This window comes from Cavia porcellus, unplaced genomic scaffold, assembly GCF_034190915.1.
Source record: "Cavia porcellus strain 051 isolate PalLab524CR breed Dunkin Hartley unplaced genomic scaffold, mCavPor4.1 scaffold_20, whole genome shotgun sequence".
Classification (NCBI taxonomy): Eukaryota; Metazoa; Chordata; class Mammalia; order Rodentia; family Caviidae; genus Cavia; species Cavia porcellus.
The window spans coordinates 28,469,876-28,495,335 of NW_026947503.1; the positions used below are offsets into that span (position 1 = coordinate 28,469,876).

The window sequence follows — 25,460 nt, forward strand, 5'->3', positions numbered from 1 at the left end:
AATAAGATATTGGCAAACAGACTGCAGGAAATTCTCAAGAAAAGTATATGCCATGACCAAGAATGATTCATCCCAGGGATGCAGGGTTGGTTCAATACACACAGATCAACAAATGCAATATGTCAACAGAGCCAAAGACAAAATCACATAACCTCTACAGATGCAGAAAAAGCATTTGATTAAGTCCAACACCCATTCATGATAAAATCCTACAGAAAACTGAAATACAAAGTATTTATTTAAAACTGTTACAGGCTATCTATGACGAACTAACAGAAAACCACATCCCAAATGGCTCAAAACTGAAATCTTTCATTCCAAAATCAGGAACAAAGCCTATTTTATATAGTTCTGGAATCATTAGCTAGAGCAATTAGACAAGAAAAAGAAAAGGAATAAGGGTAGGAAGGAAGATAATTTATCATTATTTATTCCTCTATCTAATCCTTTGAAAACTATATTATCTTCTGAAAGTTTCATTTTGGTTTTCCAATTTTATTCAGAGTCTGTGTAGATTTACTTTTTATCATGAATTGAGGTTGAAATTAATTTTATTTTTTCCTTTCATTTTCCACAAATATCCAGTTGACTCAGTGACATTTGTTTAAAGACTATCATTTTGTAATATTAGGAAGACCTGTTTTTGTAATAAACCAAGTCTTTGCATCTAACTCTGTGATATACATATATATGGCATAGGATAAAAGTGATATGGATGTTAGTTTTCTTAGCCATCAAGAGTGTTTAGATCATTTTTAAGGTCATGAACAAAATGAATGTCATTCTGCACATATTTTGTGCCATATAATACTTTTATAACATACATTATTTAATTATAGAGGGTACATACTAATGGTCATCATAATACATTATTCATACTTGTGTAAGGCGTACTATAGTTTTATGTAAACTAACCTTTTCTATAATGGACTAATCTTTTCTAGATCTCTCATTCAAAAACAAAACAGGGATCATGTAACCTTGAAAGACAGTATTGTATTCTAAGAGCAATTGAGACACCCTTAGTGGTTTAGTGCTCTACTGCTCAAAGCATAATTTGTAGACTATCAATATCACCACAACACACAGCTTGTTGTAAACGTAGGGTATCGAGTGCTGTACCAGCCTACTGAACTGAAATCTAGGATTAGCAAGATCCCTGATGCATATTGAATTTGAGAAGTAATGTTTTATTACATGACATGAAACAAATGGAGACTAATAATATTTTCTAAAGAGGACATGTTTTATGGTGTTGTATGAGTTTCTATTTCCATCATCTTTATGATATGTATAAGAGCTATGAAAATATAGAAAATGTAGATGAAGGCTACTAATTGTAAAGTCCTCATGAACCAAAATATCACTGACACGTTTTTTGCAAATGCTTACTACTTTCAAAAAATACATACACTTTATTTCTTTAAGTGTCTACGTTAATGTCATAAAATAGCAAAAATGAAGATGTCACTGTGTGTGTGTGTGTGTGTGTGTGTGTGTGTGTGTGTGTGTGTGTGTGTGTTACAGTGAGGCTTAGGAAAGTTGAGTGACTTCTCAGGAACATTGTGTTCATTCCCAAATTTTAGTGGTCTTGCCACAGTACATATGGCTTTGTAACTAATGTTACAAGGAGAGAAACTGTCAAAAATTATGTGATCAGTACTAGTTATCTAAAGGAGCTTTGGGAAAGCATGAATAATCTAAATGTTAGCTGAAATTTAATCTTTTCTTTTTTCTTCTTTCCCTGTTTACAAGTGGTAGAAAGCTTGGCCCCTACCAAACAAACAAACAAATAGAAGACAAAGTCAGTCAATATACCGAACCTGTGTGATTGCATTTTGGTTTCTACATTTGTAAAATGTCCATTCCTGTTCTTCTGTTGCTATCCTATGTGAATTTTGCTGAGTTCCAGGTCTGTGGAAGCTCAGAGGCATACAGTTGACATATGAAAGTGCTTCACCTGCTATCATACAATTTAACTCAGCTACCTGATGACATGAAGTCATTCATGTGCCTGCCTGAGCAAACCATAGGCTGCTTCTCTTCAGTGTGTCTTATGTGAGGCATGAATCTTGGGTCTAACCCACATATTTCTTAGCTGGGGGTATGTGATTAGGGTCTGCTACATCAGCAGCAGAGTAAGGGATGTATTAGTAAACCATTCTCTCCGTCTGTCTTTTTCTTCATGTTCCCAGTTGCCAGGATCTTCAAATGGACATTTCCGTTCTCCAGGAGCAGATCTCACATTTGCAGTTTGTGATTCACTCCCAGCATCAGAACCTGCGCAGCGTCATCCAGGAGGTCAGACTAACCACGTGTGTTTCTTTCTTTTTTTTTTTTTATTTTATTTAAGAGGAAAAAGAGAAAAACACAAAACAAAACAAAGCAGTGTAAGGGTACACGTAATACAGAACTACAAAAAAAAAATAACAGTAAGAAATCACCTGTTAATAGATTACATATTATCATCTTGGAAATAGTTGCTCAAATCACAGTATCAAAGAATACAAAGTGGACATTCAAACAGAGAGACTGCAAACAGCTGTGTTCAATGATCCAAAAACATTAATATAATCAGCTATTTAACACCCCTAAACACACTTGCTGTTATATACGTTAGAGCTCCTTTTTTTCCCCTCTCTTTTTTACAACAAAATTTACACATTTTGGATTTTATTAATCCTTAGTTCTTATTACTTTTTTGGTGGGGAGAGAATAAAGTCAAATATGGCAAAACAAAGCTGTCAGTCAAAACCAAGGATAGACATAGCACATGATGTAGAACAGAGTACAAGGTTATCAACAATGGTTATCAACGTTGTCTCTTGTTTCCTTAAAAAGAATTGTCTATCTCATTAGATATTATAAAGTTGGACAAAACAGTAGAAAACAAGACCAATAAAACTTAGGCATTGTAAACATTACAGGACTTCCAAAGGAGACAATAGTCAAACCAGAATGGGCATCTTAGTGAATCTTATTGCCTTCAAAGTAGTTGCCTTTACCCTCAAACTTGATACTATCATACAGAATGGAACAGAGTCTAATCAGTCAAAACAAGGGTGGGAGTATTATAGGACTTCAAAACAAGTTAATAGGAAATGAAAAAGAGTTACTATTATATATCCTAATTTTTAAAATTTTTCCCCTTAATTAAAACAAACATAAGAAATAACTAAGTAATTTTTTTAAAGAATAAGGGAGAGATTGAGATAAAACAGGACATAACAATATAACAATACAGGTCAAAGCATGACTGTTTCAGCAACCTAGTGCTTTACCACCAAATAACCCGACTTAATAGTAGTTGCCATAGTGTCTGTCTTTTTCCTTGAAATATTTGGATAAAACTTCATATACTATAGCTTCAAATATTTCCATATCAAACCACGTGTGTTTCTAGATGGCGTATTTATCATGTGAAGTCCAAATATGAGCAGCATGTCTAGTCTTCAGAAATAACAATGCTTTTCTCCCTGCTGACATATCTTTTTGGTTTCTCTTGTGCAACCTCAGTGCCTTCTCTTGTCTTTAACACCAACACCTGCCCTACTCTTATTAAGGACAGTTTTTGGATGTTTTATTTACCTGTTTCAAAGTGTTTTGTTGATTTGTGTGGAAGTATTCTGAGTCAGATACTGCTCTTTTGTTTGACTATTCATATATCAGGAAAGTCAGCTCCTTCCAGAGTAAGAAGTTATCTGATTTTATAATCTCATAAAATGTAAGTTTACTTTGGTTGGAAAATAGCTTGGCTCTTCTCTAAGAACAAGCTGACTGGTGAAAAAACAGAGACAATAGTAGACTGCCAGCCAGATGTTGGACTGCATGTGTATGCAATATCTACTTCCAGATGTGCATCCAAAATCAGACCTCCATTTGATGTTTTTACTTCATACTTGATATCTGTTTACTAAAGGAGTCTTTCTCCATCATTCCAGTGCCTTCCTGACATAAATGTGGCATTTGCACTTTCTTGCCTATGATCTCACCAAAAGTCTGTAAAGTTTTGAGATTTGAGAGTCGGGAGGAACTTTGGGAGTATCCCGCCCTTTCATTTTACAGATGAGTAAGCCAAGGCTTAGAGAGGTTCAGTGACAGCTGAGAGTGAGAGATGGCTTTAGAATCCACGTGTGCCCTCTCTTCTAGCACCGTTCTGCACAGCATCACCCCTCCCACAGTTTTATGTGGCCTCTTGGCAAAGCAGGCTCGTCTCCTCTTGCTGCTGGCTGACAAGTTCTCCACCTATGGAAGCCTGAGCATGACAGGCAGGGCCCTGCCTTGTTTCTATCAGCATTCACATTTGGGAGACGGCCCATTAAGTTGCTGATATATCTAAGATGACCAGCGATACTTTTCACAGAATGCGCTCTGCCAAATTTGGTGTAAACAAGTTATCCAGAGATTGAAATGGCATCAATTGTAGTGCTTTCCTTCCCAGCTGCCAATTTTGCCTCTGCTTTTCTGGAGCCTGCTGAGTCTGTTAATGCCATGAGAGTTCATGTTTTTATTTGATAACATCATTTGACCTCAGAAAGCAGTATACATTTTCTGACTTAAGTAACTAGTCCCTGTAGACTGACAAGATTTTTTTCAACTGTTTCCTAACTGTTAGATGGAAGAATTAAAAAATACTCTAAAAGAACAAGATAAAAGAATTGAAAATCTGAAAGAAAAGATCAACAAACTTGAAGCCCAGGTAAGGAGAGAATCTATGGTACATGTCAGTGTAAGCATGTGTGCATGTGTGCGTGTGTGTGTGTGTGTGCGTGTGTGTGTGTGTTTATTGATGAGTCTCTGTATGGATGTATTGCACGTGCTCAACATGATTGTATGCCTTGGTATAGTGCCTGTGTGACACTATACCTGAACATGTCCACGTGAATGCATGTGACTGTATTTGAGTGTCTATTGTGTACCTTTATGTGAAGTGTACAGGTGTCTCCTAATGAGTCAGTGCATGTGTATGTTCTATTAAATTACTATTACTATTAAATACTATTACACATTTAAAATATAGTATTAAATTATTACTGTTATAATCACTCTTTATTAAATAAGTATTAAACAAATTGTTAAAATTTCAACCAAAGTTTTGTAGAATACTGTACTAGTGTAACAGAGGATGCCCTCTTTCAATATGGACTTCAGCTGGAAACTTGTTCAAGGCTCCTGCTTTGTTAGTTCTGCTCTAGCCAGCTGGCCAAACTTCCTGCCTCCTGCCCTTTTCTCATACATGTTTCTTTACAATCCTGAGATATCCTCTTCTCTCTTCTTTTTTCATCTCCATCCATCCTGCTATCTAAGTTTTACCTAAGGGCTCATCTCACTTTCAGAAGTCGAATGTGACTATATTGCTTTTCAATATTTTGGTGTTTTGATTTTCTGCTTGGTATCCACCTGCTAGTGTTGGCCTTTCCTGTGGAGACAGATGCTCTGACTTCCGCTGGAAACCTCTCTCATGTTTTGGAACTTTTACCCTCCCCAGGCTGGACCAGAGAGGAGCATCACAGTATGCCCCCACAACTTGGTCTTGCCAGCCTTTTCATTACCATGTTTTTCTTGATTGCCCAACCAGAAGATAAATAATCATAATACATAGATTGTAAATATTTTATTCCTTTGCTTAAGTAGCTCTGTTTCCATTTTCTCTCTTTCTGGGGACTACTATTCTTTTCTCATTCTAGAGGAGAGAGCTCCTTAATTCTCATGCCTTGCTAAGGCTCTCTCCTTATGGATTATGGAATCAGTTACTGAATTAAGACACTGCTTGTGGCTCTATACAGATGAAAATATAGTGATTTTAGAATTATAGGCTCAAATCTAGTGGTCTCTCAGGTGACAGATAATGGATTTTTTTGGTCAAAGAATCTTGAGATTATGTGATTCATTAAATCTTGAGTCTCTTCCTCCTAAACAGTGCTCTGAAAAGAAATTTCTTCAGTCTTTCTTATGAAGTGGTCAATTGGAAAATGTTACTTGATAAGATGCCTTTTCTATATGAATATATTAATATATTTTATGTGTTAATGTTGTACCATGTGTTACTTTCAAAACATATATATATATATATATATATATATATATTCATGTGTTCCATATAAATTGAGGCAGAAGGATAATGAAATAGACTAAGAAATCACTCAAGAAGATACCATCCACAGGGAAATACTCAGCAAAGTTGTCTATATTTCTGTGAAAATCTGTTTTCCTGTTATATACCTGTCTGTACACATTAAAATTATAGAATAGATATATATATATATTCACATTATATTGCAATTTAAAAATTTTTAGTTGTTTTATTCATTTGTTCACATTAATGATTATATAATTAGTTCCACAAGAATTTGCTGAATGATGTTGTGGTTTAGATCCAAAATGTACCCTAAAGCCTCATGTGTTTGGAAGGTGATTAGATTGTGAGGGTACCACACTCCTAAGCAGAATCACCCACTGCTGAGTTCAGTAGCTGAGTGCACTGTTTGGAGATGGGGTCTGGTTGGAAATGGGCCAATGGGGACGTGGCCTGGGAGGGTGTACTCTTATTCCTGGCTCCTTCTGTCTTTCTCTGATTCCTGGCCATCATGGGTTGAGCACCTTTTCCTCCACTGTGTCCTCCTGCTCTCCTGTTTATACCTTGGATCCAGTCAACGGTGGACTGAAACTGTGAGCCAAAATAAACCTTTTTTCCTTTAAATTGTGGGTGTTGGATATTGTGTGTCAGCTCTGGGGAAGTGATTAAGATAAGTTACTACTATGACATAGGCACTTATTCAGAAAAATAGTGTTAAAACAGAGTAGACATGAGCCCTGCACTCTGGAGTTTATTGACTAGTTGTATGAATTTGAAATACCCATGTATTCTATATTTTTATGTTAGAAATTTTTCCAATACCTTGTCAGTATATTTTGGTTCCAATACCATACTGCTTTAGTTATTGTGGATATTTTCTTAGTATAGGCATCTTTCTCTGATATTTCACCTCATTATCATCCTGGGTGCTCGTCCTACCTAATCACAGAGTCAAAACCCCAATAGTGCTATTGCTGCTAATTCAATTTTATGTTCTTTGGTTATATCTGTTTATATCATCCTCGAAACAGATTTTATTACCCTAAGTAAAATGCAACATATCCCAGATGGTGTACAATAATCCAGTTGACTGTTTGGCTGTCTGTTCCTATTGTACTTTGCTTTTATATCCCAAGCTCAGCAAACAATTGCTGATTTGCTGCTCGGTGGTAATAGCAACAGTTTTACTTGTGTTTCTCTCCTGGATCTTTGGTCTGCTGCAGACTCTTCACAGTGATGTGACAGCACCTCTCTGTGTTGTCCTAAATTCTCTGGTGTAGCTTACCCTGCCCAATGTTTTCTAATATGTTATTTTATAAATAAGACTTTAAAAAGCAGCAGTATCTGATGAGTGTCTTTGTGATCTCAAGATGTATGTACCTCGGTAGATAAATCTTTTGTCAGCCATGAATGCTATCATGTCCCTTTGAGCTTTAAAAACTGCAAATCATGTTAATCTATGTATTAGGCAAGTATTTTTGTGTATTTATGAGGTACCAGGAAATGTTATAAGTGCTGGGTCTGGCTGTCTATGACTATATCTTGCTTACATTTAAATTGTGGGTTCAGATAAGCAAGGAAATGTACTGCTTAATTTGGGAATGCTAAGTAGTTAAACAAGAATTGGGCAGTGGAGGGGTCAGAAAGCAACAGGGGTCAGGGAGGGTGTCACTCAGCAGGTGTTATTTGACCAGTGCAGAGAGTGAGAGAGCCACTGTGCCTCAATTCCTAGCCTCTGCCCAGTGAGTGCTTGAGTGTGAAGTGTATAAACTACGCTGATACATGCAAGGGTGTTTTAGCCTATATTGCAAATTTAAGATCACTCTGTTTTGATATTTATTAAATAAAAGATGGATTGACTCAGTTCATGAAAAATAGCCTGCAAAACTTGAATAAACCTTTTAAATATCAGTTTTCTAGGCCATATAAAAAGCATCATTTTTCATCTATACTTAAACACTCGCTTTGTTTTTACACACACTACATACTACACACTGCATACTACATACTTCATTTTCTGATCTGTAATCAGACATGTTATCCATTATGCTGCTGGGTCATATTTCATTTTGTTTAATCCTCAAAGCTATCCCAGGGGAAAGTTATTATTCACCATGGTTTGCAAGTAAGAAAACCGAGACTCAGGATAGTTAGGAAACTTATTCAGTATCACTCAGTTAGCAAGTGGCCAAACATGGACACAAGTTGACAGGAAGCATGTGACTACCCCCAGCCCCGTGTCTGCTATCTGCTTATCTGGGTGATCAAATAAGTGTGTGTTTGTGTGTCTGTATGCAAGACATATGTGTACCATGGACAATGTATATTTTCAGGTGAATGGTTATAACATTAAATTTTCACAGCAATTTATGCTTATTTTAGCCATTGTTATAGTGGTTATGTTGAATATTTTTGCTTTATTCCTAGTTTTCACATCATGGAAAGAAATGTTCTTTTTCTGTGGTATTCTTTGTATCCTAGCATGTTTCTCTTCCCTCTAAATTAATTTATATAACTTACTTTAAAAAAAAAACTTGAAGTCTTTTAAACCTATTTTAAATATCAGATATTTCCTGCTTAACTTTCCCTAAATTATTTACTGTCTGTCTACTTTCTTTACTCTCTTTCATCATCATAATTTACAACTGTGAATTTCATCTTATATCTCATGCATATCTAACTTTTTCACTAATAATCTGCTATTTGAAAATGACATCTTCTGAAATTATATCATTTTCTAAATCTCTAAGACTTATCCCACTTTATATAAGCACCACTATCTTTAAAATTTAATTCTTAGAATTTGTGTTGATAAAAGATTATATGTGCAAAGAAACATTATTTTGGAAAATTGTGTCAATGAACTATCCTAGCATAAAGTCATAATAATGACAAGCCTATCTGACCACTTATTTGTAGTTTTGTAAATGACTGAGATCGTGAAATATGAATGTCCTACTTAAAGAAAAAATGTAGAAAAGGCTATGAATTAAGAATAGAAACGATCTGGAACAAATCAATGTGGAAGCTGAAATAAATTGAAAAGGTCATATATAATAACTCACTCTTTTTTATTGTTTGGGACTCCTCAGCTTGAGAGAGTAGAAGCTTATTTTGGAAAACATCCAAACAGCTTCTATATAATTAACCAATCACACAATATCCTTAGTTCAGTCATAGCTGTCATCACACTATTGCATTTCTCCTTACTTTTTAACTGTTAAAATACTAAATGTGGGAGGGTTTTTTTCGAGTCATATATATGGCCTGTGATACATAGCTACATTTGTTTGGAGTGTATGTGTGATTTATCTCCATTATATGAGCAGCATCTTTCTTATCAATTAATCAAATCTGAAGTATATTTCCTGGATGAGATTTAAATGAATAACTCTTGAAAGAGCACTGTGAAATGATTAATGTGTCTGATGATGTTGGCTCTATCTTATAGTTATTATGCAGTATGGATGCTAGGAACTGAGATGGGGGGAAAATTCCACATCTTCATTCTGATTCCAGCCTTCACCAGTTTTTCATCTTGGCTGTGCATTAGAATCCCCTGCAGAATTTGGAAAACACCTGGACCCAGTCTACAAATAAATGAACAAAATTTTGGGGTAGGGACTCAGATATCCATCAGTTTTAAAGCTCTCTTTGCAATTCTAATGCATAACCAGAACTGAAATCACTTTATCAGCCCTGGGTTCTCCACCATGAGCAGACCTCAGAGCAAACTGATAAGCTCCTTCCTGTGCCCCAGCAGGCACCCAGGTAAAGGTTCAGTAAGCCTGGCTGAGGATTGAGGATTTGTATGACTAACAAGTATGCAGGTGTTACGAGTTAAGAACTGGTGGTCAACTTAATGCCAGCTGGCTTACATCAACATGGCATTGATTGAAGATGCTCCACCTGAGGAAAAGTTGCCAGGATAAATAGGTGGAGAAGAAGGGAGGTGTTGAGTGTTGATGCATTAAAGAGGCATTGTGGGTTCTCCTATGAGTTGCTGTCTGAGCTGTTGGTTCTCCTGGAGAAGCTTTAGTCCTCACATGGAGCATTGCTTCCTGGCTCCAGAGGGAAAGACATGTGCTGCTTGGTCTCAGGGTGAACTCGTCATGCTGCTTCCTGGCACGTACCCGACTGTGCTTGTCGTCAGAGGAGCTCGGGGCCTCCATGTCGCTGAGGACAGCTGTGGTGCCTTTCAGGATAGCCCTGGTCTTTGTTGTGAGTGTGACTTCTCAGCTCCAGCATAGAACCCTCATCCCACTAGCACAGCTCCTTCATCCTGCTGGCATAGACTTTCTGGCTTCCACCGCTGACCCTTGGGTGTTCCTGGCACGGATCCATAAGAGACTGGCGTGAGTCCTTGTTGTGGGCTCTGGACCTCCAGTTGTACTCGTGGAGGCATTGTCCTGATCTCTGAATTTTTTATCTGGACTCATGTGGGACATTGCTGTGAGGTTTAGGCTCTTGACTGAATAATCTGTGTCTTTGGTGTTACGGATAGATTTCCTGTGTTAACTTTTGGTGACCATTATAAAAATATTATAAACTCCATCCCTTGATCGCAATTGTTCTCTGTGTACAACCCTGACTACAACAGCAGGTGATGTCAAGATTACTGATCCCAGGATCACACTGTGGAAATCATGGTCTTAGGTAGGTTTTTTCCCACCTTCTTTTCTACCTCATTTATTTCACTTTGTCATTAAGATCCAGATTAAATCTCCGTCTGCATGAGAATGTCCTAAATTACTGAAGTCCCACTGATTTCTGTTTACATCGTTGCTGTAGTCATTAATTACTTATGGTATCTCTCCAGTTGTTTTTATTTAATCTACTTTTCAATATTCACATGTGTTTTCTGTCCCTTTAACTATAGTGTGTACCTTCTACACTGAAGGAGAAGATACTGTCCTATGTCTCCTCACTCAGTGCTATACATAAAGCAGGGACTAAATAACTTGGTCATGTATGTGTGAGACTTGAATGGTTGAGTTAGAGGCACAATAATTTCCTGATGTCTTGCCTTATTTTGTTTCATATTCATTATCTCTGGAATCTCTTCAGAGATCCCTGAGTCTCTGTGTCTCATAGAGTCACTGTTTTCTTACTTACAAGGAGGCTGAGATAGTTCTTATGATTACATTAAGTGCATAGACTTTGAAGTCAAACAGGTGGCATAAATGAAGACTTGGCACCTGTATATTAATGCTACAATACACTATGTGGCTTACCAGAACATCTACCTAGTCAGTTTGAATTTTGCCAGCTCTATGTCAATAATAAAGTTACACATATATCATAAACATTATGCATATTAACTTTATATAATTGTAATATATAATATGAGTACTGTTGTAATGCATAACATGTGTGTTACATAGAGCTGATTCCCATCAAGGAAAGAATGTATATAAAACATCTGGCTAAGTCTTACATGATGGGCACTCACTAACACTATTTTTATTTTTACTTTTTATTACATAAAAAGCAGCTGTTGGCTCCATTTCTCATGTCCTCTTGTTGTTTTTAAGGTATCTCTCATTAACTGATCACTAACCACACCCCTGTCATACAGATCTGTTACTCTGTCCTCACATTAGTCATTTCTGCTGCCTGTATTTTCCACTGATTTTTCATCTCCTTGATTTCTATTTGGAACTTTTTTATGGATTTCCATTCTTTTCAATGCTGAAAATTCAAGTTTTGTATCTCTTTTCTTACCTCCACTAGATTTTTATTAGTGTCTTCCCTAGGCCTGCTGATCACTTGTTTTACTAGGATTATTATCCATTGAGTTATATCTTCTTTGAGTTTTCCAAGTATTTTATTGAATTGTTTTATTTCCTTCACAGATACCCTTTCAGATATTTCTGCTGTGTGTTTTATGATTTCCTCCCACTTTGTTCCCTGTAGGGAAGTTGGAGTTTTTGGAGGAATTTTTTTTGCCTTACCTTCTCTCATGTTTCTGTTTCTGTTTGTTTGGCATACTAGGGTTTGCTAGTTGATGACAGTGAGTTGTTGTGTTGTGTTGAGTTGTATCCACTGGGCATGGCTGACTGTTGGTCTTTGGCTCTGTCCCAGGATCCAGCTACTTTGGTTTGTTTGGGAGAGAAAGTTATAAGTCCTTTGGCTCAGTGCCCAGATCTCCAGGAATTGGCTGCAATATTGTTTTTGAGCTCTGGACAATCCAGATATCGGCATACACAGAAAACCAATTGACAACAGTAACTAAGTCACCTCAGTTATATTAATAAAGTCAATGACAACAATAGCATCAAGTATAAACTCAGATACTAACAAACCCTAAGAACCACTCATGCTTAATGGAAACAAAGAGAGCTATGGTTTTAATATAAACCCTTAGGCAACCTAGACACCAACCTGCAGAAAATCAGACACTGTTTTTTGCTGGATGTAGGCAGCAGTGCTGGAAATCAAGCAGACTATTGGACTAAATGCTAATCTCCTTTAGATCCCCTCACTGAATGTTATACCCACCAAACCTGGCCTCCCACTGCAAAATACAGACCCTGTGATCTTCCTGGACTGAGCTTGTGCTTCTCAGGGGATCACAGGAGAATTTTGTCTAGCTTTCACTCTCTCCAAGTCTGTCTCCCAAGGCTCTATCTTACCTTCTCAGTCCTAGTGTGAAACTCTCCTCCAGGCTATTGGTTGTGTTTCAGTCAGGTTGGTCTTTTTCCTATGACCCCCGCCCGCCACTCTGTGCTGAGGAGAATCAAGGTGCAGAGCCAGGGAAGAGTTGATAGTTTTCGCCACTGTCCTCCTTTCCATAGAGGATACATGAAGTACCCTATGGTGGCAGCAGTGTGTGTGTGTGTGTGTGTGTGTGTGTGTGTGTGTGTGTTCCCCTCCTTTCCCACATGAAGTACACAGGCAGCTGACGGTGGAACAGGTATGCAGTGCTCCATGAGTGTTCTTTAAGATGTCTAGCTTGATTTCAGGACCTCTGGCCCACCAGTACACTCTGTTCATGATCTTTCACTCCTCTGATTCTCACTTTTGAGATCTGAGAAATGAAACTTAATGGCTTAATTGTATGGCAAAGAAAACCTTGTGACTGGATTCGGAAGCCCTGATTTGATCCTGAGCTCTGTCATTGGCAGGGCATTGGGGACTTAAAGACTTTGGACCTCAGGTTCAGTTATAAAAACTGTTAAAAGTTAAAAAAGTTTTCTGAACTAGAAAACCATACCAACTGAATTTAAGTCATAAAATCTGTGCTAGGCTCTGGAGTTGAGTACTTTGTATGTTTGAATTCTCTTTAAACCTGGGAATAAGGGGCTATTATGTCTGTTATGCAGTGAAGACACCATGTTACACACAAAGAGGCTAAATACTTAAAGGAGATCACATGACTAGTAAATGGTGGTGCTAAAGATTTATATTTGAGAACTTATATTCTTACCAAGAGTTATCTATTATATCATAGAATTATGAGAATGCTCCCAGATATGAAATATAGTTAATGATATTTGTTTCTTCCAACAGTTTATTCATGAAAAAAGGACATTTTTAATTTACCACTAATGTAGAAATGAAGAATGTAAAGCTTCTAGGAGAAAATTGAGGAGGCTGAAAGTCCTCTAAGCAATAGAGATGATTCCTATTTTCATTTGGTTGAAAGTGAAGATTGCATAAAAGAAACAATTGCGTAATCAATAATATGGGTGTCTTTAATAAATTCCTTTAACAAAGTTCTTTCCTTGCCAGCATAAAGGAATCCCTGAAAAAAAAATCAAACATTGATAGTGTAGCTGGTAAATTTCATAAGCTGTCAGAATACTCTGTTTTAATCCATTGATCAGTAACCAGTTGTTCAGTATGAATTTTTATGTTCAGAGATAGTGTGCAATGGCTTTTTTTAGTTGCTAAGTTACATATTGTTCATAATGTTATCTCAAAGTAGTTGTTTAAGTTACAAAAGCAAAGAATAAAAAGCGTACAGGCAATCAAACAGTGATTAACTAACTTTTTGTAAACATATTGCACAGGAATGAGGCAGATGCTGGGTGGAACACATTAAGGATATGGCTAATGAGTAAGTTAGCTGTCAGATAACTTCTGACTGCTATACTTTTATTTTTTCATTTTCAGAATAAAGAACTAAAAACCAAGGTGGCTCTTTGGTCAGAAACTGCTAAGATGAAAGTATCTAAGGCTGTCTGCACAAGGTAAGAGCTTTCTTCTCTCACTCTGCTCTTCACAATCTCTCTTTAGCAAAGTTGACCTTCAAGCCCACTTGAGAAACATTCCAATCCCTTAATACTTTTATAGCCATTGTTTACTGTCTCTCTGAATTCAAAACTGTATTAATATTATCCACCCTTGAATTCGTGAAGCCTGGCATGTCCACAGTACTTAATAAATAAATCAATAAAATAATTGAGATTATTTTCTCATTGTTTGCTCTAAAACAAGCCAAACCTCAACTTCAGCACTTCCTCTAAGTATTACAAATTATCTCTGTCTTCCTCCTTCCTCTGTTGTTGGTTTTTTTATGCTATTGGTGAACATTTTAATCATGAATCATTAGTATTTATGGACCTTTTCATAACATCTGTCAAATCTGGAAGATTGTAAATATCACCAAGTCAGGTGATATTATTTTCTGCATTGCTAAGAACAAGTATCCAACCTAGTAATGAATGATTTCTAGCAATAATAGTGACTTATGAAAGTAATCAAAATCATGGTCAAAACCATCTAATTCAGTTTTTAATGTTTAATTTTTGTTCTTATTGACTGAATCTGAACTCAAATTTCATTTCCATAAACTCTGGAAAATTATCGCTTAAAGAAAACATAGCCTGTAATTACAGGTATCATTTAAAAGTGATTAAAAACTTCCTGTTCTAGCAGCTTTTAAATTTCCCAGCCTGATTCCTCTAGGGCAGCACCTCATTTTCTGAAATTTCTTCAGCATAGCGCCTGAGGTGGAAAATCAGACTCACTGTGATTAGCATCAATCTAAAAATTTAGACAGATTCATCAATTTCTTTATGACTCCCTGTAACAATGTCTCTCTTTGCTAGTGATGTATGTCATCATTAGAGACGGGAGATGAAACCATTAAGAATGAAGTCCTCTAAGTCCTTGGGCCTCTGGGTTCCAAATTCTCAATTTTTTGGCCATTATCACAACTTTGAAAACAAAAGAAGTCAATCATCAGAGGTTTTTAAGGATGCCCCTATTTCAGAAGCAGAGAGAGGAGTAGAAGAGATGAAAGCTTTGAAACAGGAAGGCAAGCACGACGTCACAAGGGAAGAGAGAACTGTCAATGTCATGCTTCCTTTGAGACCTTTCCCAGTGGTAGTGAAGCATCACGGCTAGTCTGGGCACCTTTAGCCTAGCGGGGATGGAGCAGACTGGAACAAGTGAGCAAAGCAAAGAGAACTGAGTGGGTGCAGTTGTACTGGAGCCACTAGAGTACTGAGTGCTACAAACCTGGCTGTATGTAGAGGATGGTTTTGTGAGAATGATTTTTTTTGGCCAGTTTTAAAATGATTGATACTTAAAGCCCCAAGTGCATGTGTGCATGCATGGTAGTGGGGATTGAACCCAGACCTTTGCTCATGCTAGTAAACATTCTACCAGTGAAATTCACATCGTCAATCTTTTTTGCTTTTTAAATTTGAGACAGGATTTTGCTAAGTTGCTGACACTGGTCTAGAACTTGGAATCCTCTTGCTTCAGTCTTCTATATGGTTGAGATTACAGGTATGCACCATTGTGCATGGTTTAGAGGTTACTGTTTTAAAGCTTTTTCTTCCTGTGACATGGGAAGAGTCAAGTTATGTGAATTTCCTAACTGAAATGGTGAAGTTTCCTTGAATATCCCTTATTTTTTGTGACCTTTGGTAGAAATTCCAATGTCAGGTGTATAAAGATAGCCCTCACTTTTGCAAAATGAAATGTGGCCCACTGGCTGCCTTACAATGTAAATATGGCAATATGGTTATTTAAACCTGAATTCACTGATGTGAAACGGAATTATAACTTTAGGGAGAGATTGGAGTACAAATGTAACCACCAAAGCAAAAAAATAAAATTATGTACACTTAAAAGCTAGTCTTGGCAAACCTCTTAAATTACAACAGAGGAAAGTTTTATGTAAGTACAAACAAACAAGATTTCTTTTCTCAAACATTAAAATAGATATTTCTTGAGTAAACACCAGAAGTGGTTTGCTTGAGACAAGCAGCTGTATTGTTAAATAGTAAGACATACATGTATCTATATATGTGGATATACAAAGGTATGTATGTGTGTGTTCATATGTTCACACATGAATACTTTTAAATGCTGGAAGCTAACAGAGATTCTTAGTTCAGACTATGAGAGACCGGGCTAACTGAGTCATCCTGGGGGAACACTTGCTCTGTATTTTCTCATCTTTTGTGTGCTCTGGGGCAAATTTCTACTGAGAGGAAAGGCAGACACAAGCTCGTACTCTCTGGCTTCCCACTTGCTCTTCCTCACACTTGTCCTGTTAATTTGCCTATATTAAATTTGCTCACAGTGTAGTGCTGTCACGTAGTACTGTAGGAGAATTGATTAGAATGGATACATTAATGGCCAACTCTTAGATCAAAGCAGTTAGTTCAGATGGGGCAATATGATTGTTTATAATGTAATAATCATTATATTGGTAGATTTTAAAATGCTCCATTTTGATAACTACATTGTCTCTTCTACAGTGAATTAAAGACTGAAGATACTTCCCCGTATTTGATGTTGATTAGGCTTCGAAAATGAGCTGCATGAAGATCTGATTGAGAAAGGCCATGCCGATCTTATTTATTCCTTGACACACAGTCTAAATGCTCATGTTGAAGTGGTGCAATGCCAGTATTTAAGTGGCATGTATTGTATGCATCAATGACTTTGCAAGATGAAATTCCAGAAAATCAAATAATTATATTTGAGGGAAGATGTTCTTTTTTTCAACACTTACAAATTGGTGAAGAAAGCAGGTACTTATTGAGGGAAGGAATTCTTCTTTCAAAACTTACTACATAGGTGAACAAAGCAGGAAGATGAATTCTGCTTAAAACTTAAAAAGAAGGATCTGAATTTTATTTTAAGAATTTTTCTGTAGGAAGCTTTTTAAGATTGATGACTTTGCTCTCATGTTAGTAGTTTCTGTATGAATGAGTAAGAAAAAACAGTGTATAATTGAAATGATATATATTTTAAATTTATTTTTGGAAAATAGAAAATAGTTACCATTACATAAATTTATCTCCTGACCATTTTTAGCAAAGAGTATTCTATTGCAGGCAGAGGAGGGAGTAGATTCTTTTAAAATCACTCCTGAACCAATATTGCTCTCCAAAGTTGAGAACCCTGACTGCCTTTCCATATTTCAGAAATTCCCTGACTTTAGTTGTTCTGGGCCAAATAATTCTCATGAGAGGCAAACCACACACAGAAGCACCCAGGCCTCGAACAGTGTACTCTGTGACAAACTTTGTTACTGATATTCATTAATATCTTAATAAAATAACAGTGCTGTTGCCATACACAAGCACCAGTTGCGTCTATTGTGGATTCAAATGGTATGCTATTTGGATATTTTTTTCTGAAAGTGTTTTAAATTTTTGATGTATGCCTTTACTACAAATGGAGTTTATGATTGCTACAAGTAAAGCCAAACTGTGACTTGTACAAATGCAAACATACTGCCACTCAGGAAGCCATGCACACTTTGGTTAAATGAATGCAGACATTCATCAGCCTAAGGGGAATTGTCTGAAGGCTCTTTGGTCATCCTTTCTCGTGTGTAAATCTAAATGTTTTCTTGGGAAGGATGCTTCCAGCCTTTCGATGTGGAATGAAAAAATATCAGTATTATCTATTAAATATACAAAAAGTAGGTACAAGTAAGATGAGGCAGTGTATTTATAAGTTCATCCAAGTACTGTAAGCCTTGAAATAATGCACAAGTTTCATACTTGAACCTTTTATTACTTGCTAGTCTTGAGGGTATAGTTATCTAATATATTTAGGGCATAGTTATTCAATGCAGGAAAAATTCTAAGTGTTTTACCTTTTTTTCCCTCAAAAAAATCTCAAAAGCAGGCTATTTTATTATCTCTGTGTTACAGAGGAAAATGTATTGAGACTGGGTAGCAATCTGCACAACTGCTAACTGTGGGTAAGGATTTGCACCTTTTAAATTGGCTATTGATTTTCACTCTATTTGCTCCATTAGCCTTTCTTGCTCTTGTAGCACACAACAGCCTCCTTTGATGTCTCTACATTATCCTTTGGTTGATAGCACACCACTTATTATTGATAAAGGCAATATTTCTTGATATGAGTTGGCCTTTCACCTGTTAGACTATGTCAGAATTCAGTATAGGCAGAATTCTCTGCAAAAGAACCTGCTAATATTACACATATTATTCATGACTTTATGCCACATTGAAGAATTTCTTTGCATTGCATTTTGAACACATTTGTAGGGAAACTGAGATCATGAATTTTGTTTCCAGTGTTAACAGTGTAGTAAAAGAATCTAAATTTCACTTGGAGGTCAATTGGGTTCTTCTTTATACCTCTGTCATTGCATAGAAGATAATATATTTGAGCTTTTGGAATACACTGCTCAACCAACCCAAAAATCTTGATGATTTTCATTAGGATAATTTATTCTGAAGTCAAAAGTAGAAAGGACAGGCATGGCAACACATTCCTGTAATTGCAGTATTCAGGGATTGAGGCAAGAGGATCATTGTGAGTTTCAGGCTGGCCTGGGCTACAGAGTGAGTTCAGCCAGGCTGAACTATGTAGTGAAGCCCTGTCGGAAAGAAAGAAAGAAAGAGAAAGAAAGAAAAGAAAAGAAAAAAGATGATACTGTTGAGTGTTGAGTTTGATTTTGGTTTTCTTATACTGTTTTTAACATGGATTTACAGTTTACTATAGCGCAGTTGAGCCTGCTCATTAGAACTCCGGGTTTACTTTGGAATGGTCTTTGGATTTCCTGAAAGTAACAGTACTCATTTTTAGAAGCTTGAGAAGATTTAACTCTTAAATATACAAGAGAATCTTTATAGTAAGATATCTTTATAGGCTTATTATTTATTTGTCACATATTTATTTCCTGTGTATTTATTGTTTTAGCTTTTTATCATTTGAATTATATTTTTAAATAAACATTTGAGTGATTAAAGCAAAGGAGTATAATGGAGGAATAAAGTTTATTAGTCTGAAATCAGTAATGTACAGAAAATATGGGAAAAGAAACACTAGCTGTAATTTAAGTCACTGTACTTGTAATTATACTAATCAGTGTCTGAGGGAGCCTTCAATTCATACATGAAATCAGAAGATGAAAACAAACTCAGTTATACTTTGATTGTATATCCATATATACACAAGTTATTATTATCAAATATTTGGACTGTAACAATTGATATAGTATATCCTTTGAATAATTGCTTATAAAATGCTTTGTAATAAAGAAAATTGATGTTATAGTTTGTGGTTTATTTTCTTATTTTTTTACTGTTTCAATATTCCATCTTTTATAAAATTTTATTGTACATTTTAGATATACATAACATCCATCATGGTGCATATACCAAGTACCTGGTATATCTTACTTCTTTTTCTCATTCCCCTCATCTCTCTTCAACTCTTCACCTCTTTATTTACAAAAACTTCGTTTCCATTTTTCCCTTCTATCCCTTTTTTCTTGTCCCTTTCTTCCTTCCTTTTTCCTTCCCTCCCCCTTGACTCCCTTCCCATCTGAACATTTCCTTCCCACTCCCCAATATCTATTATACATTTTGGACCTTTTAGATATTTTTGGTTTCTCACAGAAGAGAACCAGTGTGGTATTTAAATGTGTGTCTGATTTGTTTCACTTAAGAGTATGAACTCAACATGCTTCCCTTCCGCTAGAACCCTTCTCAACTGTTGGTGAGAGTGTAGACTGGTGCAACCACTGTGCAAATCAATGTGAAAAAATTAAAAGCATCATACCACAGTGATACATGTACGTCCATGTTTATAGCAGCATAGTTTGTAATAGCCAAATCTTGGAAACAGCCTAAATACCCAGTGAATGAATAAAGAAGATTTTTTTTATATGCAGTGGAGTGCCTCTCTACCATAAAAAAAGATAAGCTAGCATGTGTTTGTTTCATTTTGGTTTTTTTTTAAATTTCTTTTTGCATCGCAATTTTAGGCTTGAATGAATGAATGAACGAAGATATTTTTATGTGATTGTTCATTTCATATAATATGTACTATATATGAATTACCTTTATCAGTGAAGAGATTTAAATAGTTTTGTGAATTTTTTTTTACTAATTTTTCCTGGATCACTATTAACAGCTAAATAAATGTATTAGGTTCTTATTCTAACTTTAAAAAATAATAGTTATGGAATGATGAATGCATATACTTTTCAAATTTTTGTATAGTTCTTCCACTTGAAATCCCCCTCTCTCCTCTGACTTGCAAATAAATACAGAATCATTGTCAATGTCTAAGTAGTTCGCCTGTACACTCAGGAGTTAGAAGTGCTCCAACTAATACCATAACTATCCAACTTCCTTCACTTCTTTCATCCCTCCATCCCTCTTTGCATCCTTCCTTCTTTCCTTCCTTCCCTTCTTCCTTTATCCCCTTATTTTAGTGTAAGATATTAAGGATGTAAGAAAGATTTAAATAATTATGTTCAACCGTTTTATTGTTAAAGTACATATTTTTTATGGAGCTCGAAACCTACTATCCTCACTTATGGTACACTGGCATTTGAGGAAAGTGCAGAAGCAGGAAAGTCGTTTTACATTTCCACTTTCTCTTCTGAAGCAGATTCTAAAACCTAGCATGGGTTTCTCTGATCTTTTCCTACAAGCTACTTGGGAAAATACTATCTGTATATACAGAGGAAAGTCATACCCTTGTTTCTAAAGATGCAGGAACTCAGAAAAAATCAGAACAAACAACTTTGCTCATTCCCTTCCAGTTTATTCATATTTTATCTTTGTCCAATCATATTTCTCTACAACTATTTACTTTATCAAATCTTACATTAAAAATATATAGCTTATTCATTTATTTGGGTCTCCAGTTCCTTATAATGGCACCCATGTTATATATATAATTTAAATTTGTATGTTTCCCTTTAGTTAGTCTATCTTTTGTTATACAGCTTCAGATATAAATCTATGAAAAAAAAGATATTTCTTTTCTCCTATATTCAGACATGTTTAAATTCATGGTGAAATTGGAACGTATTCTAGGGATGTGTTTGGTTCCTTATTATTTAATCAATGTAATTCACTGATTAATACACAAAATATAGATAATTGTGTGATTATTTTAATAAATAAAGAAAAATATTTGACAGAATTAATTACGGATTCATCATAAAAATCTAAAGACACTTCAAATCCTGGAAAAATATCATTGTGATAAAAAGCGCTTAGGACATGCCTTCAAGTAAGGCAACTAATAGTAAAAAGCTAATGATTTCCCCATCAGCACAGGGAAATTATAAATGTGCCTGCACTGATATCCTAACCATTGAAATATGATAAAATGAAAACACAAACAAAAATACAGATTGAACAGGCCAAAGCAGAACTTTGTGTGTGTGTTTCATGTAATTGATAGAGAGAACTCTAGTGGATGAACTGACTAAAGGTTGCAGTTGACTGATTTTTGACCGAGGTGTCAAAGCTGTCCAGTGAGGGAAGGGAAGTCATCCCAATGGGATTATAAATCCTAAAAGTACCTGGATAGCAGAGAAAACATTACCTCATAGCATAAGCAGTGCTTAAACAAAATGGACAGTATGTCTAAATGTAAAGCTGAAACTATAAAATTTCTAGAAGGCAGCCTAGATTACCTTTGCAATATTTAAAATAGACAATATTCTAATACATTCAAAGACCATGAACAGTAAAAGCAATATTTTAGTTTCATTAAAATTTAAATATTTTGCTCTGAGAAAAAAAGTACAATTAAAGCAAGCCATCAAATTAGAAAAAACATTTATAATATGCATAGAATTTGTATCCAGAATTATAGATACAATGAATAATTAACATATGACAATAACATGACAAATAAAAATGAATTAAAATGATGTGACAATTATTTTGTAAAACAAGATACAAATGACAACTACACACATGAAAAAATGTTTAACACATTAGATGTTAGAGAAATACAAATTAAAACTACTAAGAGATACCATTAAACACCAGCAGAACAGCTAAAATGAAAAAGATTGGCTACTACTGAGGACTTGGAGCATCTGAGTCTACTGTACAGGAATGGTAGGAACAAAAAAGTGGTAGAATCTTTTGAAGAATAAGCTATTTCTTAAAGTGTTTAAATACTGGGCTGGGGATTTAGCTCAGCGGCGTAAGCACCTGCCTTGCAAGCAGGTAGTTGTGAGTTCGATCCCCGGTACTGGTTTAAAAAAAAAGTGTTTAAATATACTTATATCTGATGACTTAAGCCTTCAATATCAAAAAGGAATAAGAGCTTTTGTCCACAGAAAGATTTGTACATAAATATTAATACTATATGTGTAAAAGCGAAAAACTAAAATGTCCATTAGTAGATGAATAACAAAAGTATGGTACTCATACATTGGAATATAACTCAAAGATTTAAAGAATCATAACCATCAACAAACATATACAACTGATAAAGCTCAACTCATGCTAAGCTAAAAAAGAAAAGCAGGAAAAAGGTGCACTATAGGATCTCATAGTGACATATCAGCGCTGACCTTGTGGTAGCGAGGAGTCAAATTTATGTGGCCACAGAAGTGTGAGGTTCAAATTCATGTCAACAGAGAAAAACCACTCTAATAGCACAAATATGTAAAGGATTTATTAGAGAGCAAGGAACAAAGAAGAAAACAAAGTTATATGACCACAGGGATGCCAGGGGAAATGAAAGAAAGAATCCCCTTGGGCATCCTGCACAGAGCAGTGGGGCTTTGCTGGTACCTGCGAGGATCAGTGCGTCACACTAGATTTTTCAGCCAGTTCCAGCAGGCCTGCATGTCTGGAAAGGATTATTCTTAACCTTGATTAGAGCCTAGGAGCAGTCAGGCCTTTGGGTGTCAACAGTTATTTCTCAAGAGACAGGCAGCCTCTCCGAGGAAAGGCATGTATGTAACCAACGTGATTTTAGCAAACACCTGCATTTTCCTGAATCTCATTTTTAACCCTTTCCTGACAGTCTGGGATCAGGAGTAGAGAAAAGGAAACTGCAAAAGAGAAATAGTCAATGTCTTCATAATGTTAATGTTTTTCTGGGTATATTCAAAGATGAAAATCATTAAATTGCGTGTCTTAAATGTGTGCAGTGTGTAATACATAATGATAGCTTTAGCAAAGTAAAAAGAGAAAAAAGAAAAAGTTAGTAATTCTATAGTTCACCCAATTGGTATCCCAGGTAAGATGTATTAATTTCAGCTTATCACACATACTCATCGAGGGCCCCCTAGTTTCTGTAGTAGGTTCTAGATGCTGGTGTTACGGCAGGAGATGGGCGATGGGGTCAGGGAGCAGCAAGGAAGAAAACGAGGGAAAATCTCTACCCTCACTTAAATATAGTCTACTGATAAGGATGAGATATTCAAAGATGTTTGTTGAGCTGTGACAAAAATAAAGCTGACAACAGGGTAGTTTACCAGGAATGAAAGCATGGTTAAAATATTAAATGAGGTGATAATTTAACAAATGGTAACTACATACTGGTAATTTAATAGGTCAATCATTCAAAATAAGACCCCTCCTCTTTGAAATTAACATTTAAACAAAAATAGGAAGAAAGTATTGTTTGTCATTTGGTCAAAGTGGGCCAGGAAGATGCTCATTCAGGTGCTCAAGCCCAGAGGGAAGAACAGACCACGTGTGCTGGTGACAGGGCCACAGGCACAGGGATCAACGAGTGAGTCCCAGCATTGTCTAAATGCTCTTCCATACAATGTGTTCTTCATATTTTCTTTGTATACACCATTCCTTTTATTTAATTAGTAAGTTTCCTTTCCAGTCCCTCTTTGAATTTTGAGCAGGGGAACGAATCTGTGTATCATTCCCTTCCTTTGCCTAGTTGCCTGAGTAGACGGAGAAAGCCCATGTTCTCTGAGAGAGGCAGTTAAGGGAACCTTGCTTTTAAATGTCTCAGTTAAGTGGTCTGGTTTTGTTGGCGCAGCAGCCTCATAATCAACTAGTCTTCGAAGTGAGAGGAGGAGAAAGGGCCCAGGTTCCTGAGAGGTGCCATGTTCCTTCATCCAGTGCATTAACTAACATGACCGAAGTCATTGCATGGTGGCCATTTCTCACTGGAGTGCATGAGTGCATGGTGTTTCTCTGAGGAGCCCAACACATTGCCATATTGTGTTGTAACCTGGCTGTTGCTACGTCTTATTAAAGAAGAGGATTTCATCTTTCAGCACCTGTGGAAATCATTCAAACTTGTGATGACTGCAGAAACTGTCTTTCTTTTCTAGTTTTTGCAAACCTTGGGTCAAATCATTGCTTGTTTCTTCCAAAACCATGGTGCAAGTCCTTACATGTATTTCTGACAAGGCAGCAATGCTTGCATTCTCACTACAGCTAACTTTCTCCACAATAGTAATCTGTATCACAAGTGGTATAAAGAACGTTGGTATAAAGAACATTGTTATAAAGAACTGTGAGCAAGACAGCATGCCTTCACAGTTTTAAAACAGAAATCTTAGTTACAGAGAGTGAATATCAGGGTGTTTTATCTTTTTCAATATAGGTTATGCTATGACTTTTAAAGTTCTCGTAAAATCAGTAGGGAAAATGAGCCCCTAATGATTTTTCTTGAATGATTGCAAAAGATTCTACCTCTATGAAACAGCATTATGGCTACTTGGGAGTAGAGTTAAAAAAATAGTGCCAAGGATTTATTTACTTGCACTTGGGCGAGTTATCTTTAATAAAAACTCATCAGTATCTTGGCAAAGCCTCCCTATACAGCATATGGAGGGAGATCCTCTCTGGGAGTAAGGAATCCTTTGTTAATGAACACTGTAAAAGCTGCATGGCTGTGGTCCTGAGTTCATCTTGAACACCGAGCTGTAACAGTCTATGACCAAGAGAGATACCACCACCAGCACAGCAGTTTGTTATGGAGAAGAAATAGATTGCAATATGTGAAGTACTTCTGTACCATAGTCTATTTCAACATGTTAAGTACTAATTATAATAGCTGTGTCATTCGAAAATATTAGTAAATTTCATTTGCAAACCCAAGTCTTTAAATAATTAATAAGACAATTTAGGGAGATAAATAAAAATCGGTAGGCCAAGTCCAAATCACTCCTTGTTTCCTATTCATTTTGAATGTG

General features: G+C 36.1%; 1 protein-coding gene across 6 annotated transcripts in view; it reads left to right on the forward strand.

Annotated features, from left to right (window-relative positions):
* Positions 1 to 19,581, forward strand: part of Ccdc68 (coiled-coil domain containing 68) — a 75,273-nt gene extending 55,692 nt beyond the window's left edge. For all 6 annotated transcript variants that reach the window (XM_013157235.3, XM_013157236.3, XM_063231597.1 and 3 more), the window contains 4 exons: positions 2,196 to 2,301; positions 4,616 to 4,699; positions 14,195 to 14,271; positions 16,798 to 19,581. In XM_013157235.3, coding sequence (XP_013012689.1) covers positions 2,196 to 2,301; positions 4,616 to 4,699; positions 14,195 to 14,271; positions 16,798 to 16,855 — 325 coding nt within the window. In that variant the 3' untranslated portion in view covers positions 16,856 to 19,581. The remainder of the gene's footprint in view (positions 1 to 2,195; positions 2,302 to 4,615; positions 4,700 to 14,194; positions 14,272 to 16,797) is intronic.
* The last annotated feature ends 5,879 nt before the right edge of the window (positions 19,582 to 25,460 follow it).